General features: G+C 45.2%; 1 protein-coding gene across 1 annotated transcript; it reads left to right on the top strand.

Annotated features, from left to right (window-relative positions):
* Positions 1 to 97: 97 nt before the first annotated feature.
* LOC119456214 (rRNA 2'-O-methyltransferase fibrillarin) lies at positions 98 to 20524 on the top strand. The gene is made up of 10 exons (XM_037717853.2): positions 98 to 253; positions 1007 to 1297; positions 3888 to 4028; positions 11272 to 11322; positions 11873 to 11967; positions 12999 to 13169; positions 15488 to 15620; positions 16979 to 17091; positions 18996 to 19141; positions 20391 to 20524. The coding sequence occupies exons 1-10, from the start codon at positions 241 to 243 to the stop codon at positions 20413 to 20415; spliced, it is 1179 nt and encodes a 392-aa protein (XP_037573781.1). The 5' UTR covers positions 98 to 240; the 3' UTR covers positions 20416 to 20524.
* Positions 20525 to 20688: the final 164 nt, after the last annotated feature.

Below are 20688 nucleotides of genomic sequence, written 5' to 3'. Positions count from 1 at the left end.
CGATTCAAATTTTGCTTACTTCAAGTATTGCAGGATAAATAACTAATGTACATAATAAGTATGTCGCGACACTGCTCAATGGTGCCTTAAAGACCACATTTATGAAGTTGTTAAGAGTTTATGTGTTGATGCTGCGGAGGGCGGTGCAGTGTAATTTTTTTGTCCGCATCTGTGCCGCTGCAGCGGCAACGCGGTTGCCGCAAGAAGCAAGCGTGGTTTTGCTAACACGTGGTTGAAGAGATGGGACGACCGGGTAATCTTCCTTATTTCTTATGTGCTGCCTTTTAGCTGCTGTCAGCTATACAGTGATTAAGTAGCAATTGAGAATTCTTTTATTGATAAATGAGTGTTTAATTTTCCTCGTTATTGTTATTAGGCGGTATTTCAATGCCCCACGCGTTGAGAGTGCCCAGCGCTGCATGACAGGAACGATTGTTACGCTAATGTTTGCAATGAATCTCTTGTTCTGGGTCAGTGTTCATTCCTAAATGATGTTACGGCTTTCTTGTGTATAATTAAGACACGCTGCTCATAATTGCTTCCTCGTGCTGGTGCATTTGATACTGAGGTTCATGGCAGTCACCATCTTGGTTGTTTTGATTGAAAACAAGTAGCCTTTGCCCTTAGATGGTCGAGTGTTTGTAATTTTCTTTTACATGTGCTTGTAAAAGCCGTAACAACTTCACAAACGCATGGTGGATTGTATATTTGCGGTGGGAAGTTCGGCGCGCGCTGTTTCGAAAGTGCCCTAGGTTTTTATTTTTATTTATTGAAGAGTTACTTGTTACTTTATATGTTACCAAGACCCTTGCCCGCGTTTTACGTGTATTTGTTCTTCGAACCCTGAGAACTTGGTATGGACCAATCGACTAACGATGTGGTGTGCGTGACAAATCGCGTAAAAACAAACGTTGCACCGAATGCCGACAGGGTGCTGCAAGCTGCCCGAGTGTTGTGCGCAGCATTGGTGGTAAACCTGGCGCTGTGTGATTTCTGCTTTTCGTAGGCTTTACTCCACGCGGTGATCGTGGCGGCTTTGGCGGCAGAGGCGGAGGAGGCCGCGGTGGCTTCGGGGACCGTGGTGGCCGTGGAGGTTTTGGTGGTCGTGGCCGCGGAAGCTTTGGTGATCGTGGTGGCCGCGGCGGCTCTGGTGACCGTGGTGGTCGTGGTGGCTTTGGTGACCGTGGTGGTCGTGGCAGCTTCGGCGATCGTGGTGGCTTTGGTGGCCGAAGTAGCTTCGGGGATCGTGGAGGCCGGAGCAGTTTCGGCGGCGGCGATGGAGATGGTGGTGGACGTGGTAGGTGTTTCACGTTTGTGTACCGAGGTTTGGGTGCACGGTAAAGAAACGGTCGAGATCAAAATTTCTCCGGAGCCCCACAGTACATCATCTCTGATAGCCCCTGTGTTGCTTTGAAATGTTTGAAGCCCCGTAAATCATCACCTAGTAGCCTCCCTTGCTTTTTAATTGGTGGATGATGTGCAAAACTTCCCACCACAGTTCTGAAGTTACATTTGCACGTTTTTGCCTGCATTGACATGATCAGTGCTTGTGTTTTAGAATTATACAGCCCAGTCTGCTACTTGCACCTTAAGTTAGAACCAGGCGACATTAGTGTCTTCCAGGAGATCTAAATAAACAAGCGGCATTTTTTCTGTCAACCTAGGCACAGGTCATAATCAGCAGTACCTTATACATAGTTCCCGGCGAGTCTGTCATTGCTGCTCGTGCTGAGCTGTACTGCTGCTGCATTGTTGTTGATCTGTGGCAGCTGATCACGTTGCAATAATGGCAATTTGCGCAATTATTGGTTGCCACAGTAAAAGTAACACTGCCACAAAGCCAAACTATGCACAACCAGGTCTGTACCATATCTCGAAACGTGCTAACAGGGCAGCGAAAATCCACAGTGCTGCTGGAAACAAGTTGGTGCCTGTGACTAGCCTGGAAAGCCAGATAAATTTAAATCATTTCCAGAACACGTATGACTCCTTGTGTTTGTCGTCTTGTTTTCCTCAGCCCTGGGCCCTTGCCCTCCGCCTGACCACAAATCAGAACTATAGTGCCCAATTTTCTGCTTGTCTAAACACATTAAGATGTTAAACCAGAGCTTATTTGTATCAACTGGCTCATGTCCAGCCGCTGTAGTTATGTCCAAACTGTGTAACACCTTTGCCCAACGCACGGAACATCGCGGCAGGCTTAAATGTATTTTGGCTGCTTGTGCTGCACGAACCAAAATATTTAATTTACGGAGTGAGAGTAGCTGCCAACTAGAAAACCATAACTCACAGAAAGCAAGCACATGTTTTTTGTTTCACACGCACACACATACACACAAGAGAAGCTCTGTGCGTGCATGGTTGAACCTCCGTGACAAGCAGGCTGTCTGCGAACAGAGCAGCTCAAATAATGATGCTGCATGTGAAGTAACTTGCTTTCATTGATTTCGCTGATATGTTCCACTTCCAAAATAATTGTTTACCTACAGTAATTTGTAGAGCTTTATTTCTTTCAGAGTGATGCAGATCACAGGCACCACCAAGTAATTGTATCCATGTGCGTCGTGGCTGGCTGCACCTCGACCTCTGAAGTCACATCTGCACTGATGCAGATTTTGTACAGGGTCACACATTTCAACTTTTTGCTTACAGTGAACCCACGTTGGCTCCACAACCCCGTCCTTGTACGAAGGGCAAAACTCGAGGCTTCTAACTTCTGCCATTTCACATATCCTAGGGTCATAAACGTGCAACGTGCAGGCATCGAAGCGGATGGCGAACACACAGTGCGATACAAACTAGATACTTAGCAATGATGGACAGTCAGGACAGGTGTCGAATGTGACATCACATGCAAACTATGTATAGTGCATTACCACAGTAGGTGTTCTCGGCAGGTGGGGCAAGAAGCAAATCGCGGATCTCGCTGGCTGTAGCTGGCGGCAAGCTACTCACAATGTGATGGTAGCGCGTGCAGTCGGCTGTGATGTGCTGGGCGGTGAATTGCGCCTCGACTTGAATGAACCAGAGCTCGGGGGTCGGTGGGCTGAAAAGGGGGCAGCTTCAATTCGACTGCAGACACGGTAGGCGCGTCGGCGTCGCTGTGCATGTTCATGTTGGGTCACCACTGCTGGTTGCTAGCGATGAGTCACCACTGCTGGCAAAGAGCAATTAGACCGTGAGCGATCAGTTCCAAACAAAGACTGAACTTTTTTATTCTCTCACGAGACACGGGGAGGCGCTTGGGCCAACAGACTTGCCTTTCAGGTGCTTAACATGGTGATCAAGAGTGGCGCTATAGACTAGCCATTTAAACGCGGGCCAGTTATAGTGGCATGCGGATGGCGTTCACTACACCACCATACCCTGCCAGGCAGCGACTGTGACTTTAGTGCTCTATATTGTAGCAGTAAACATGATTGATAGGTTGTAATGATGAATGCATGCGCTTGGACTAGGGGCTAGAGGAAGAGGAAACTATGTGTCTGCAGAGTGAAATGTCCTGGACCCATGAGACATGATTATTAGAAATTGTCAAATGTGCAACCTGAAAAGCAATATAAAAGCAACATGCTCCACTTCTCGTATGTGTTATCGAGTCCCTTTACACATGATTGATGTTGGTTGTGGGTGACATAGTCTTTCTGGGGTTTTACGGACCAAAACCTGTTCTGATTATGAGGCACGCCGTAGTGCAGGGCTTCGGGTTAATTTTGACCACCTGGGGTTCTTTTAACGTGCACTACAATGCAAGCACAGCTTTGGTCATGTGTGCAGTGGCCTGAGAGCTTTTGCAAAGAATGTTACATTGTAGGATGTTATTAATTTGTTTTGATCATGTAGCACATTCTAGGAATTCTTATTGTTGATGTTTTGCTTGTTCTCAGGTGGCTTTGGAGGCCGGGGAGGTCGCGGTGGTTTCGGAGGCCGCGGTGGCTTTGGGGGTCGTGGTGGCTTTGGGGGCCGTGGCGGAAGAGGGGGTGACAGGGGTGGCAGAGGTGGTGGACGAGGCCGTGGCGGAGGACGTGGTGAGTACAAGATATTAAAGCAGTCTAGTCATTGGAAGTAAAAAAATACACATTGGGACATTGAATGGTAAAGCAGACGAGTGGCAAATCTGTCTTCAAATCCATCTGATTTCATGGGCTGCAAATGGCTGAGCCTATTGGCTGCATTAAACGTTTAGTGACGGCACATGTAAAGGCACTTTTTACCTAAATGTGTAATACACAAAGAATAAGCATAACTAATGAAAAGAGGAAAAAAAAATTAGAACTTTTTTATCATTGGGGGGGAAACTCCTAGTTGAAAATGAAGTGGGCTTCAACTCAAGCCACCTACGGCCTCATATGAAATTTGTACAAACAGCTCTTGTCATATGTGAACCATAGCCGTACATTTCATTTGCTTTACATCATGTCTTCTCCGCATGTATTAAAAAAAGAAGTGAGTCCCGTGCAAAACTTCTTCCTTCTCGTCCTGTGTTCCAGCTCTAAACTAACAAATAAGGCTTGCTGCCTGCTATTCAGTCTTGGCCGGAGGCATTTAGCCAGAAACTTTGTACTGAATACTGAAACTCGGCAAGAAAAAAAAGTTTTTCTCTTGTTTTGCTTGTAGGCAACACTTCAATCGAGGGTTAAGGAGAGGGACTGCACTGACACCTGAGCTGGAACTTAGTGATCTCGATGGGGGGGGGGGGGGGGCATTTCTGCATATTTAGGACTCCAATCTGCCTTGTGTGCAGCATGCCTAGGCTTCACTGACAGCAGTGTGTACCCATACTGCCACATGTGAGGGTTGTGCAAGTGTTGTGACTCTAGGCCCAGTAAGTGCACTTTGTGTTTTACTATGTGTCAATGATCTCATGCAGGGGCAGTATTCTCAGGCGATCACCTTCAAGGATACATTCATTTTCGCGAAATTTTATGAAAGCACTGAACACAATGGCGTCTACGAGCGACACTGTACCTGCACACTGTCTTATCACAGATGGCACATTGCCAGAATGCTGTGGCCTGTAGACACCAAACGCATCCTGCTCTGGTCTTGCGAAAGTGAAAGTATTTCCAAAAGGTGATTGCCTGAGAATACTGGAGCATATTCTCGGCCTTTAGGAACTGCATTGATTTGTTTTAGTGCACATTGTGCACTTTGCCTATAATGTCCTTACTAAACTTGTTCTTAATGAATTACATGTAATTAATTGTAATCAATTACATATTTTGATAATTTTGTACTTTGTTTACTCGCTAATGCTCACTGTAATTGAATTACTTTTTTCAGTAATCAATTTCATGTAACCAGTTCCATTTTTTACCAAACAAGCTCTAACGGGCAACGCTGCTTTGAACACCTAAATTGGCGGGAACAGAGCCCAAAGGGATGAAAGCATGTACAAGGCTTACCTGCTCCCACAGTCAGTGTCTTGCAGCTATGTCTGAATCACCTGAACATGGCAGGGTTGCAGATTTACACACATCTTTTGAAAGTCAGACTTCTGAGCTTTTCTCTTATAAGTTTCTCTCCCTCGCTCCTGGAAGCACTGACAGGTATCCTTCACAGGCAGTAAGAGCTGCTGCTCAATTCTTTGCTTAGTGCACTCTATGACTTCTCTGACTTAGGCAGAAGTTTTTGGCCATTCAATTCATATTTTCTGTTAGTTTGATATTACATGGCTCACATACACCTATATTTCTGATTGTAACACAGGAGCAGTATTTCTAGGTCTGAATAATATGCAGCATCATATTAAGTGATACTACAGATTTGGCCACCTTTTTAAGAACATAAGCGGTTTCTTCCGTTCGTTACAATTATTCGTTTAAGTCTAAATGGTTAACGAGTGAACGGCAGTGAATGTCCACCATATGTGGACCGACAAATTGAAACTGCGCTTCTATGGCCACTTCGGATGTTCATGATCACGTAACACGATTTCTCACTTTTTTCTTTTTCTGCTGAGGGAGTTTAATGGAGCTTTTGGTCAAAGGAGGTGAGCGATCTTCCTCAGCAGCTAAAGGGAGTACTCTTGTGCCCATACTTGTTATAAAACTAAGAACTTAATGATTGTTTGCATTAAAAGGAAAGCTCACTTAGTCATAGGCACGAAATATTGTGTTTTAGTATAGATTGCAGCAGTTCGTGTAGCGAAATGCAGAGCCTACTCGCCATGCCGCAAAGGAAAACACTGATAAGCACAGAGTGACTAGCGTCGCTGTGAGCACTACTATACAGCGGAATCTCGATGATACGATCACGGCTGATATGAATTTTTCTGTGATCCCGGCCGAGCCCCGTTGGTTTGCAATGTGCTAGAGAATGGTTGTTACGAATCGATTTTCGACCCGCGTCGGTTGATACGAATAAATGCCGCCCCACCGACGGCCGCGAAAGAGAACAACGCGCAGGCAAGCGCTTTCTCCCTTTCTCTTTTGGTGTGGAGGCGTGGAGGCCGCGACTGGGCGTGAAGAGTTTGAAGCGGTGGTGCTTTTGTGCTTTTCCTCCTTTTCCGCGTGCCATCGGCCGGACGGAGTGGCTGCTGTGCTTCGGGCCGCATTCTTTGTGTTTGCGCCATTTTGCCTATAGTCGCAGCAAGCTATGTCTACCGAGATACGATCTCGGTTAATTCGCGCGGCCGTACGCCGAGGCGCGGGAGCCTCCGTTGGCGCGTCTTCCGTCGACTGCGTTATCGGTGCCGATGGCCCAGGGCGATTGTCTGTTTCGCTGCTGGAGTCATACGGTGCAAGGTAGCGCAGAACGTTCAGTTGGGTGCTCCTCCGCTTCTCCCGCTAATCGCCGTATTTTTCTTGTAGGAGGCTTGCACTTCCGTATTCCAAAGAGTACTTCATCCAAAATTTCTTCTCCAACGAGCGACGATCCATCACTAACCTGGGAGCTCTCAGTAATCGAATACTGTGTGTCAGGTGAAGACGCCGGCGTGGTTTATGAAGCAGACAACTGCCGTTGCCATTTTGCCCCTGTCACAGCAGCAATCAATGGAGAGACACCTTTCAGCACGGCAGCCAATTGGAGGCCTGCTTTTATCGGAGGGCCCGTGTGACTACCTATCGCAGACCCGCGCTTCTTTTGTGTTTGTGCGTTTGTTACAAGATTGCGACGACGGACGAATTGAGAAGCGGAACGGCGAAACTTTGAGCTTTCAAACGATACCAAGATGGCAGCGCTCGGTGGCGGGAAATACGAGAAATGTCTCCGTGAACTGCGGTGATTTTGCACGATTTAAAGCTGTTTTCTCACCCTGCGCACTGGCGAGTTAATCTTTTTCGGGCACTTTTAGTGAGTTTTCAGCGAAACCATTTTGATACAGCGTAGATTAGCGTTGCAGATACCGAAACGCGTGGTTTTCAAAAATCTTTTTCTCACGATTTTCGCGATCTGATCCCCGCGTCCCCCCTTAATTTGGCTAGTTTTAATTGCTTTTTGGTGATACGAATTTCAGCTAATACGAATATTTTTCGTGACCTCGCGAGATTCGTATCATCGAGACTCCACTGTATTCAGCAAGTGCACTTTTGTGCACTATGTTTGTGTGCACTTAACGACAGCACGAGGTGCATCTTTTTTGCGTCAAATGTACTCAATATCTTTTATGGAAGGAGCGGTAATTATAATTGCTACGAGCGTAATTAGAAGTTACATTCCTGTACTTGTACTAAACCCAGACACTGCTGCAGCTGAATGAGCCTGTGGCGGCTTCTTTTAAGAACTTGTTATTGGCAGTGTGACATGACCCCAACTTTCTTGAGGTCAAACTCATTTGGAAGTCTTGCGCTCCCTTATCCTAAAGGAGTTCGTGGATGCTTGTGTGACCAAGGGTATTAGCCCCAGCAACATTAAAGCGCTGCACTTTATAGACAACCTAGACCTGAGCATCACAGCATTGAGTAACCACAATCTTCTGCACAAGATGTTCGCACACTACTACACAGCCCTTCTCCCCAGTGTACACATTGAGCGAGCTAGTTTTCGGTGTGTCTGCAGATGTCCTCACAAGGAAAAGAGGAAAGATTACCGAATAAAATTTTGAAGAACAATTATCTAATGAAGAGCCAGGCCAGCTCGTTCTTTTTGCTGCATTTGTGCAACGGTAATAAAAGTAGGGACGAGAGTAACATTAAAGTAATCGATTAATTTTTAGGGATTTCACTGTTACTCTCTGAGGACAGTAATTGTAATGGGTTACATTTTTTCTGTAACGTGTACAAGTCTGGCCCATACAAGCTTTAGAAAATAGCTAGATTTCTTTTATGAAATTGTAAGCTGATTGTTGATTACAATGCTACCTTGCACTAGGCAGAGATGGTTTCTGCTACTGAGCAAAAGGCCACGGGTTCACTGCCTGCTACAGCGGCCACATTCTGATGGGGGGCAAAATGTCGAAACAATCACAATAATTTAGGTGCGCTTTTAAAGAACCCAGGACGTCAAGATCAATCCGGAGTGCCCCCAATATGGTGTTTCTCATAGTCCCGGTGCCGACTTGGGATGTTATGTGTGACAGTTTTATTTTAACACATCATATGCAGGTATCAGTCCTGTAGTGAGATGATTACGCACCGTCACGTTTGTTGACCTGCGTTGGTTCGGTGAAGGACGGAGCCGTAGACGTTTAGGTTGGTAGATAACATATATTAGGACTAAGCACTTTATTATACACGATACGAACAAAACAACGCACATATCACACAGTTACTAAAGTACATGTTACACATGCATGCGAAGCCCCTAAGCTACAGGTTCTTGCTCGCGCTCACGTCCTCGTCGTCTTCAGCAGAACGAGACCGTGACGGGACGACTTGGTCACTGAGCAAGATGTAGTGTGTCGACTTGCTGAAGTGCTGGGTGAGCGGTGGCGGCGGCTTGAAGGTTCAGGAAAGGGAAGAGATTAGAACAACCAGGAAGAGTCGCGGGCAGGTAATAGCCGCACTGGTCACAGCCATCCGCAGGAACGTCCACCCGAGCAGCCCTCTCGAACCCTGGCTTTTCGAACGCCGTGTCCAACCAGTCTCTGCTGCGCTCGTGCCTTGTACCTCTTCTTTTTGTTTCTTCTCTGCCGCCGCCACCTCGTGCTCTCATCTTTTTTCTGCGACGTGCAGCACAGGTAGTCAATGTCGGCGTCGTTTCACCACAAGTCCACATGGTGCGTCCTTTGTGCATGCACTGGTGTGCTGTCTACTTCTGCTCAAGCATCATTTCAGCATTGTGTGCTGTCATCTCCCTAATCCACGAAAATATTTAAGCTCAAATAACATTAGTCATGCTGCAGCTATGCAGCCGCACAACATGTTGCGTGGTTGCACCGAAATCACCATACAGTCAACGTCCGAAAAATCGGGCAGTCCAAAAAAAACAAATGAATGCATTTTACTGCCCCCAAGGGCTCACATTGCCATAGGCACATTCGAAATAGCTATGAAGGCCTGCCAGTGCGCTTATTAGGTGTATCGTAGTTTCTACTGTGCTACGAGTGGCGGGTGCACGTGTGTTTAATTAAGGAATACACACCATGTACATGTACAGTGACAATTGCCCCTTCCCACTCCAGACATGCTTCACTGCAATACTTTGGGGATGCTTTACTGCTGTATTGAGGTAAATCTGACTTTTGGGAACCGGCATTATGCAACGCGCCATGCTTTCCGAGTTTCCAAGACATTGGCGAGGATTATAAAGGCGTAGACGGCGCCATTGCTAACAGTGGCGAATTATTTCAGTGAAAAACACAGCACCTCACAGAAAGAAGCTTGGTAGCAAACGTTGAAGTAGGTATGCCTAGTGTTGCTGCGGTGGTGGCTACGATTGCCAGCGGATCTGCGTGTGATAGTGCCGGTTCAAGGAGGCGAGATAATCAAAATGGCACCGGTGGTGGCTTTGATTAATGTCGTTTTGGACCTGCCGTCATGGCATAAAGACCATAAAATCGAAAGGCGAAGGTTTTTTGCATCCGTAATTTCAGACATTTTTATATATTGACTCTATGGGGTACATGGCTGTGCCGCAAAGGTGTCCAAATTATTGGGCATGGCTGGATAATCGGTCGTTGACTGTACTTGAATGATGTGGGCTCTAGTCATCTAGTGAGTGTTGCATTTTTGTGTTAAAGTTGCTTGTTTCTGAGGATGATGTTGCACTTACTGGGGTGGAAGTTAAGACAACTATTATCCTCCTGACTGCAGTGGAATGCCTCAGGTGGTGTCCTCAAAAAGCACATATTACAGTTGAAGAAAAATTCATGGCTTGCTTTTTGAGGATGCCGAAATGAGTCTCTTTGTAGAGGTCTGTTACACTCAAGTAGATGGCAATTCTTCCATATGTAAAACAGTGTCCACCTTATGTATTTCGGCTGACATTACTTGAAAATGCTTTCTTCCTGAAATAGTTTAGGGGCTTAGATGACTGCAAGAGGGAAAATTTATTTATTTCTCACAGTTTTAGAGCACGAGATCTTATCTGTTTGCTTCTTTTTTTAATCTGAATGATGTGTCTTTAGGTTTGCAACAAACATTTAAAAGACCCCTCACCATGTTTGGACATGGCAAACAAACAAGTGTGGCGTGTAGATCATGCAATGGCGATCGTGTCTGCAAAGTATGAAAAGGCTGCACAGCCTGATAACAGTTTAAATTTCAAACAGAAGGTTGCGTCCCCTTCTTCTCAAAGGAGCCGGCCTTGAGCGAGAGTCAAGGTCACTCACACAGATGCCTTTACACAAGACACACTGCTTGCAACAACACTGACTTCGGTTAATCATGCAATGTGAAATGTTTTATGCTGTCATTGGAGATACGCTGTGCAGTAAAAAAGGAGGCGGGGCTCATCGTGTGAACGTTACGCGGCCCCTAGACTTTGGTATAGGAGAAAGCAGGCAAGGAACATCGCTTAAAGGGGGAGAATGTCTCGGTTGGCAGTGACATTGACCTCCTAGCAGCATGGTAACAGGACGGTTCAATTTCTTCTACCTGCTCCCATAATGAACTCATTTGAAAAATTAGTTCTATAAAATGCTTCCTAGACAATGGTGCTTTACAAATGCCAGTGTATAACTAAAATTTGCGATGGGGCCCTTTAGGGGGCACTTCTGGAAATTGTATTGTGATTTGTCCAGCATTTATATGATTAATCCGTTTTGTATCTAATGTCACCATTTTTTTTTTCTTCAAATTGTCATGACTGTAGCTTTCATTGCATAAGCTCGTGTACCATGCTTATATATAGCATATGTCTCACAAGTCTTGTCCTCTTCAATCACAGGTGGCTTCAGGGGAGGCAGGAAAGTATTCATCGAGCCACACAGGCATGAAGGTGCGTAGTGTTTCTTTTTCTTTTAATATATGCACACACACACACATGCGCTAGAACAACTTGGACAAAATAAGTCACTGGGAAACTTTCTTCCGGGGGAGGGGGGCTAATACTGACGTGCATGTTCAAATTATGTAGAAGCCCCACCACCCACACCCATCATCACTACATCAGCCTGCCTGGCACTAAGCATTTCCTTTACACAATTCTTACCATGCAGAGGTGCTGCTCTTACCAAAACGCCAGAGATACCATTGTATGCCATTCAGGTTTGGGCTGCAGTTGTAGACAGGCATATGAAATACATTACGCAAGCGAATTTCAGTGTGTTTTAGGTTGCTACACCGGAAACTCATTTTTAAACCATGCTGACCCCAGAGTAGAAGAGTGTTTGTTGCAGTTTTCCATCGTGCCAGGTGCATGGTGGATGCATTGCATAAAAACGAATGGCAGATGAAGTTTCGTTGAGAGTGGAATTTCAGAATTGGCACCTTCTTTCTGTTTATCTGAGTTTAAGAGATATCCAATGACGTGAATTCTCTTTGTTCAGGTGTCTTCATTGCACGAGGAAAAGAAGATGCCCTGGTCACCAAGAACCTTGTTGTTGGAGAGTCCGTCTATGGAGAGAAACGTGTTTCAGTTGAGGTAAGCCAACTGTGGAATCTTGTAAAGGAGCATAGTTTTACTGTGACCTCTGTGCAATGCAGTGAAAAAGCTCCTAATTTCGTCAGGCAATCAAGGTCAAAACCAACTTAATGTCTAGGAGTACTTGCCCGCTGTTAACCACCCATCTTTCCATTGAACTAACATTTCGCATAATAGGCTTAGCGGTGGACAGAGGGTGAGCCCTCCTTTTTCGGTAGCTGTAAACGGTAGCTGTAAAGGGACACTAAAGGCAAATACTAAGTCTACGTGGACTGTTGAAATAACATTCCAGAAACCTTGTAGCACTTGTTTCGTGACAAGACTTAGTTTATGTGAAAGTTACATCTGAAGAGTCTGCATACCTTTAGCACAATTCAAATCTCCTGCCCCCGAGTGGGGGAGTGGTGACATTGCATACGCCATCACCGTCGGTGAGTAAAACGGCGCCCGAAAGATGGTGCTCTGGTTTTCTGTGCAAAACGCAAATGCCCAGCCATGGAGAAACCAAGCCAAGACAGAGCGCTGGATTTGCTGCTGCAGTTGCTCTTGGTCAAGTGGCGTGAACCATTTAGGAATTCCACAACATCACATGAATGTGGCATTCTCGGCTACTTTCAATTTGTGTGAGCTTCGCAAGCCTGCAAAACCAGCGGGGGCAGCGCAGAGTGAAGAAATGAAATTTATTATGAGTGGTTGAGTTTTAGTGATAGAATTATCAGTGCCTTTGCCATCGGGCTAACACTTAAATGGCCCGGGCGAGTCTCTAATCGTGTCCTGCATTTAATTCAATTTCTCGTTTACTAAAGCTCTGTTTGTGATAATATTGACGCTTTAGACTTTATCTAGCACTAATCTACCACTTTAGCTTGACTTAATATTTGCCTTCGTGTCCCTTCAACTGCTCCGCATGGAGTGGGTGAGATGAGCATGGCAGGTTGTAAGAGTTGGAAAAGTTGTGTATGCACTGCAGTTTATCTTGTTCAAGTTCTGTTCCTGTGTGTTTAAATTGTTCTTTGGTCTTCACATTCCAGGAGAATGAGGTGAAGCTGGAGTACAGGGTGTGGAACCCCTTCCGATCCAAGTTGGCCGCAGCCATCCTTGGAGGTGTGGATCAGATTCACATGCCACCAGGCTCTAAGGTGCTCTACCTTGGAGCAGCCTCAGGCACCACTGTATCCCATGTGGCTGACATTGTCGGACCGGTGAGTGTGGTTTGCTGGTTGGCTGTTTACCAAGGCTTGGGACTCCTGGGAGAGCTAGAGTAATGAGATACTAATTCCAGTGAAGGGCTGTGGGAAACATCACAAACAGCATGTACATTTGTCATATTGGTGTTAGGTAGATGGCACAAACTTGGATAGATGGCAAACCAACCCTTATTGCTTTTTTAGCTGGATTTATTTGCTTGCAGTATTCATGGTCAGAAGTTTCTCGTGTGCACCTCAGCCATTACTGTCAAACACTGAAGTGCTGCACATTGCTCTTGGGGCATTCTTTAGATTGAACCAACCCTGCAAGTGACTGCAGCTGCAAGGCGGGTATGCGGGTTATAAGTGAATTTCACCTTGAAGTGAGACTTTTGCCTTGTGGTGTGGCTTTATGGCAGTGCATGCTGCGCTACAGTGAAGCCATATGGCAAAATTCATGTTGCCGTGAAGTTGCACCTCAAGGTGAAATTCACTTATAACCCGCATACCCGCCTTTAGTGTTAAATATATTAAATTCTGGTGCAAATTATGTGCGCAAACGTAGAGTACTGTGTCACCTGTCAACGTTTATCCGTTGGCACAATTTGCACTGCTGTCTAAAATCTTGTACAGTGAAACCTCGATTATACGTCCCCGGCTATGCGATGACCCGTATTATACGACGAATTGGTTTGGTCCCGGCAAAACTCCCATAGAAATAATGCATTAGAAACCTCGATTATACGATGCAATTTTACGCCGACCCCGCCTCGTACAACGCCTCCCTCTGTACCGTCCGAGAAAAAAAGCCCTAAGCAGACGCAGGCTGGCGCATGAACGCACTGCTGTTGACTGATACCGGGTGTGCAGTACCGTATTCACCCAAATGTAACGTGACCGTGATTGTAACGGGAGGTGCAACTTTCTAGTCACGCAAAATAATAAAAAATTTAACCGTGAATGTAACGTGAGATGAACGGAAAAATAAATGGTACCTTTATTCAAGGAATTGCAATTCGGAAACTAGTTCTCTTGACTCGTCATCCTCGTCCGAAGAGGAGACGGGGGCTTTCCTTGAACGGTATTCTCGGGCCAATCACTTTCGTGGATAGTTTCACTTTCGTGAAATTTCGCGTGACTCGGCACTGATAACGTCCCCACCAAGTGTTTCTGGCGCTGTCCTAAGCATGCTATCAGTGCCAAGAGTGCTGTCGGCCGTATACTTCGAGGGGTTCGGTGATGGGACGAGCCGAGTCTCGCGAAACCGAAACTATCTCCAGAAGGGATCGCCCGAGAACCAAGTCATCTTCTGTGCCATCGAGCTTTTTTGAGATTTAAGTACTTCTTTAAAGACCGCACATTTCATTCGGGGTCAGTACCAGGCCACTTCAGTTTCCACAGAGCCTTTCCGACTGGCATCGCACTTAAAGAGGGCCTGCCGCTGGTCCCGCCATCCGCAATTCGTCCACGTTGACACACCGAGCCAAGGCAGACTTTCCCAGCTCCTCGGCCATCAAAATTGCTCATCTCTCGAAGCGGCTGTCATACTGAATGCGCTGCGTCGGCATAACGCCACGAAATAATGTAGTCGAACCGCAAAAGGCCGTAGGGTATTGCAGCATCGTAGCCAGGCACAAGCACAGCGTAAATAGCGTCGATTCCAATCAAAAACAAGTTTCGACTTCAGTCGACATGTATAGGGATTGGATTGAGACGTAAAGTTACAGGTTGCCAACGTAGCTCTAGAAATTGCGGGATTTGGAGCATTTGGTTTAAAATGGCCAATTTTGCTGTTATTCAACTGTAACACGAGGGTTTAGTTCAAGCAACGAAAGTCATTAAAAATATGTGCGTTACATCAATAAATACGGTAATTTCTTTATATTTAATCCACCTTTCTTGGAGCAGTGCAGGTTCGGGCCGCAGGTTTATTCAGGCAGTCTGTACCCGTTTTTTGGGCGAGACTGAGTGTCGCTGCCTATATTCTTAGTTTTTCGATTATATGGCGGTTTTGCGTGGTCCCCTGAAAGTCGGGGTTCCACTGTATTCAAATAAATTCAGTATTGAAATTTTATTGTACCAAAAACGGAAGTTGTACTGTGAGCAAAGTCTTGGTAAGCCAGAAGCGTTTCAAACGGGAAATACTGCCTTGAAGTGCTAGTCCCTTTGACGTCACTAATTTGGACAGCATCTGCTCTTGAAAGTTTTTTTTTACGTTGTTCCAGTATTGTTGCAGGCCACATTGAAATTTTGTTTGGCTTCTTTGTTGAGATTTTCTCTAATCGAGTTGCCCTTCATCTTTGCGAATAACTTTTCTGTGACTCTTCATGCAGGAGGGCCTGGTCTATGCTGTCGAATTCTCTCATAGATCAGGTCGTGACCTCATCGGGGTGGCACAAAAGAGGACCAATGTGATCCCCATCATTGAGGATGCCCGCCATCCACACAAGTATCGGATGCTAGTTGGTATGGCTGCTGTTTTTTTTTTTTTTTGTTCACTGGAACTTGCCAAGCATGTCCCATTGTGTTCTTGATTTAATGGTTTGTGCTTAGTTCATCTGCAACAGTGCAGCACGATTTAGTTGTTATAACCGATGATGTGGCATGGGAGCATTTTAGTAAATGGTTTATTTTCCCATAGACACATCCAGAAGTTGACAACGCATCAGCTGCACGTTGTTATATCCAATATATTGTTAAAACTTGTATAGTTATAAGTGGGTGTGGCTGTATGTGGATTTATTATAATGGGCAAGGACTGTATTTGCTGCAGTGAGGCTTCCCCCGCGCAAAAAATTCCTGGCTACAGGCCTGCTTGTGAGGCATGTGATGCTCTAGTGATTCTAAAGGAAGGTGCGACTCATACACAGGAAAATACCCGTAAATAAGGACTTGTCTAACACTTGCTTTAAATAAACATCTTGGGTATTCATTACTCTAGGACTTAGGCTAGCTTTTGAGCCAAAGTATCAGAAAAGCAACAGACGCGAAAGTTTTTAAGTGTGCAATCTGCTAATGTGTTGCATGCATCCTTCACCAACTCTGTGTGCCATTACATTTGTATTTTACAACTCCCACTCCCAGATGACTCGAAGCAATCGCAGTATTTGACTTTTTTTTTTTTTTTGTTTCACTAGTTGACGAATTTATTGTTTCGCTAGGCAAACTACAATCTTGACTCATATACAGTGGAACCTCGTTCATACGCGTTAAGGGAGAAAATGCCAGGAAAAATGTACCAACCGGAAAAACATTTGATCTTATGTCACTAAAAGATTTGGCAGATTCTATTGTAGTTGAGATCTACGTAATGCAAAGTGTTGTGCGAAAAGTTGCAGCATGAGACGCCGACGTGCGCTTGATTGGTGGGGCCTGAGCAGCCCAGGGTCGCACATTGTCATTCTTGCAGTTTCGGCATGCTTACGTTTGTGCTCCTCGAATTCGGCCTTGGTCTGTAGCTTCATTGAGTGGGGCATTTTGACGGAAAGTATTGACGTGCCCATTCGACACGAATCGTTGCAGCCCGAGATGCATGTTGTTTTTCTATTGCGTTATAAGACGACAACAAGGAACCTAAACAAAATCGAGCTGGTGGGCGGCACCCAGAATACGGTGTCTACAATGCTGCCAGAGTGAAACGTGATGCTCACTTTGTGCCTTCTGCAGCAGGTGCGGTGCGGAAGCACTCAGTGTGCCTTGCCAACATTGTGCATGAGGTCCGTCATAATTTTTCTGTCTTTAAAACCCGCTCGACGTTGTAATTTTATTTTACATCTTCGTGGTGCCGTAAAATTTGCTAACATATAAATCTCATTGTCTTACAGGTATGGTGGACACCATCTTTGCAGATGTTGCTCAGCCTGACCAGGCGAGAATAGTTGCCATAAATGCTCACCACTTTCTCAAAAATGGTGGACACTTTGTCATATCCATAAAGGTTCGTGGTGGTCTTTTCTTCTTCTTTTCACCCCACTTGGTAAATACAAAAAGTAGTGGTAGGATATATATGGCCTATCACAAAAGAAAGTTAAGGTCAGTGTGCTGCTGCCGGCAAGGGCCAGCTGGCTTTTACTTTTTTTGTGATAGGCTGAGCATACTTTATGCTTTCCTAATGTGTTGCCCGCTTTTCTGGAACGCTCGGTAACTCTTCTGGAATGGCTGCATTCCACTGGTGCCAAAAGGCGTCGACACAAGTTCGTACTAGCACGGTCTTTGCAGCAGCTAGCTTCCCCATGGACAAAGACAACTCCGTTTTTTTTTTTTTTTTTTTTTTTTTTTTTTCCCTTCTTGAGACCAGGAAGTAACTGTGCTAGATGTTACATTGATCGATCCAGACCATACAATGCTATTTCTGCAAAATTTCAGTAAGAACAGGCCACTGGCAAGTGCAAGATGATTTTTCTATGATTGTAAGAGAAGAAATACATGCTCCTATATACACATGTATCGTCATTCTTACAGCCTGACAATATGCCTTTTTGTTTTGTTAGAAGGGTGTAGTGAGTCACAAGGCCAAGAGCAGCATAACATTAGTGATTTACCGTATGTAATCGTGTAAGGCTCACACTTCGAAGTTTTTGACAGGCTGCAGGCCTTGCACGAGGCAGGTTTATGGCTACTCACTGAAGCGTTGAACTGCGCCCCAACTGTAATGCAAAATAAGGCAACCACTGTGCGCTTACTATGAACACATTTACAGTCGCAACACTTATTTTTTGGACACGGACAATACCGCGAAAATGTCAGAATAATTGGGCAGTCCTAAAAAAAAAAAGCTAAATGTGACGGTAGATTGCTCAGTATTGTGCTCCGATAAAATAAAGTTCACTCTATAGTTTCGTGATGACTGAGGCCGTGGGTATGTTTCGCGTTCACCCATCACGAAGCCTGATGGGCGTTGTGTTGAAGTGCGGATACCATGCACATGGTCTCCAATCTGCGAACTGTCAGTTTAGGCTGTGCTGTACAAATTCAGTTTAGGACATTGTTAACTTTGTGCCTACACACAAACTTGCACCATTTCGAAAGTCCAGTAAATGCACAAATGAACTTGGTAGGGGTTCGCGGTAGTTGCCAGCTGATCGCCCGCGGACCCAGACTCCACGTTTGTGGCTGTCAGTCCAGCCTATGCAAATGATTTCACGCCTGATCACCGATGTGGTCTACTCATGCAAACATTTTAAGGGTGCACTTCCCGCAGTAGCTTGCTGCCCAGCCCAGCACCCCTTCATCAGAGTCTGCATCCAAAGTTGCGGTTTTGCCCAACCTCGAGTACCCCAGCGCCTCCGTGCCGGATACGTTGATGGTGATAATGCCGTCATCACCAGGGCAACTATTGCCATGTACCGTAAAACACCGGACTATAGGTCGACCCCCAACTAATTCTAAAAATGAAAAAAAAAAAATCATTTTCAACGGCAAAAGTACCGAAAGACGCCCTTACCTTTAAACAAATGCGACTCAGCCGGTTGCACAATGGTGACAGTATTTAGACGAGGGTCGACTTTTCGCAATGGTTTTTTAAAAAAAAGTTCGACCTATATTCCGGTTTTTACGGTAGTAGTGGTTTGGGAAAATTAAACAGCATGTGAGTATGCACGTGATGCTCAGCGAAACCTTTTTTTCCAAGTTTTCTCACTGTATTTACTTCTTCGATGCTGTTAATCTTTGTGGCCTTGTTTAAAGCACATTCCTTGACCTGTTGGAAATATGAGAAAAAGTTTTGCTTACATTCCATCATGAATTGCGGTCACATGCTCTTTGTTCATGACGTTCTTTAAGTACAACACATCTCTGTACAACCACACATTTCATCTGGGATGGCGTTTTACCTTTGTGCAGGCCAATTGCATTGACTCTACGGCTGAGCCTGAGGCAGTGTTTGCCGGTGAAGTGGAGAAACTGAAGCAGGAGCGGCTGAAGCCACAGGAGCAGATCACATTGGAGCCCTATGAAAGGGACCATGCTGTGGTCGTAGGCACTTACAGGTACATTTCTGAGCTTATCCTGGGGTGGTGTTTTTATTGTTTCACAAGCTATCGCTTAGGGGTTATAGTTTGTAGGATCTTACTGCTTTATGTTACATGTTCAGATGTAGGCATTACTCAAACTTTCAAAGAAACCTTTGTTTGCAGTTAGTGGCAGGTTATATGACAAATATATGCTACCCACCCTCTCCAAGAGTGTGTATGTCTACGCACGGTGCTACTCTTCATCACTTTCTAGTACATATTCCATGGTGAGAGAACCAGACACGATTGGTGCTGGGTCAGTGACTGCCTTGGTTGTGTTTGATCTCTGCCTTCCAGCAGTTTCACTGGTGTATTTCATTCAAGGCAACTGGTTTAGAACAAGCAAATGCTACAGCATCTCTCCAAGACTGAGCTCGAACCTCCTCTTCTTCATCAGCACTAAACACATGTTTAAAACCCATGGTGCAAAGATGACATTCAGCCAATGGCTTTTCAACACTCTTTATTCTGGAGACCATGGCTGGTAGCATCGGATGCATTTTCTGTAGCATTGACACTTTCTCAAAATCAGCCAATGGCTTAATCTACAGTTTATGCTAGAACCCTCTCTCCAGAGCGTGGCCAGGGAGCAAGCAGTGGTCAGTGCCTCGTGGAATGTGCAGAACAATGTTCACACTTCACAATGCTCACACGTCTTCACTTGAATACATTAAACAATGCACTCTAGTATATACCAGCCTCATTATCTGTATTAAATAGTCTTTCTCCTTGTTATAAAAGCATTTAATAAGTCGGTTAGCCAAGGACACCAGCATAGTGTTAACTGGGCACATTAGCCGGCTGAGCTGGTTGAAAACTTGCTGTGCTACATGATGCACTTCGTCACACTTTGCACCTCCCCTAAATATTCGTGGCAGCATACTTATTGTGCCCAGCAAACCTGTGCCGGTAGTGTCCAATTGTAATATTGCAAAAGGAGACTTTATTGCTGTACAAAGATAAATAGTTAGACGAGGAAGTCTAAGTAAGTTGGTAGAAATTTAGCGCATTTAATTAAATGAAAAAAAAAAAAAAAAAACATTCTAGTCTGCTTTCGCATGAGCCCTGCAGGTGGCAGCACCATACCGCAGCCGTGTCGCTTTGAGATATTTCTGCATAAGTGCCAAAGATGTGTAAAAAGGCTGATTTTGGCCATTGATCTTTCTCATTTACTTGTGTGTGAATATCCTGTCCTCTAATAGCACTTTTGTTTCTTGAATTACAGGCCGCCGAAGAAATCTGAAGGGTGATCCAGGACCCGGCGCAATGCTTTTTATTATGCTGTTTGTTTTAACTTCTCGTGCCACATTCACAACGTGCACTGTGTTTCTTAAGCTGTAATAAACCATCGTTTCTCAAAACTTTGTGTCGTTTCTTCCAGCCGTGTCGTTTTCCAGGTTTGATACGTGCACAAGTTGAAATCCTACCTTGTAGCTGTGTGGTTGCATGTCCACATCCAGCAGCACCTCATTTCGCAGTTGCGTATTTAGTTTTTTTATTTGTGTTTTTCGAAACACTTCAAT

This window comes from Dermacentor silvarum, chromosome 6 (assembly GCF_013339745.2).
Source record: "Dermacentor silvarum isolate Dsil-2018 chromosome 6, BIME_Dsil_1.4, whole genome shotgun sequence".
In the NCBI taxonomy this organism is placed as follows: domain Eukaryota; kingdom Metazoa; phylum Arthropoda; class Arachnida; order Ixodida; family Ixodidae; genus Dermacentor; species Dermacentor silvarum.
This window is presented reverse-complemented; position numbering and strand designations above follow the sequence as displayed.

Excerpts from the sequence above, each read along its gene's own strand:
- LOC119456214 (XM_037717853.2), top strand. Across the intron at positions 11,968-12,998 it reads AGAAACGTGTTTCAGTTGAG|GAGAATGAGGTGAAGCTGGA; the intron begins GTAAGCCAACTG and ends TTCACATTCCAG. Across the intron at positions 15,621-16,978 it reads CAAGTATCGGATGCTAGTTG|GTATGGTGGACACCATCTTT; the intron begins GTATGGCTGCTG and ends ATTGTCTTACAG.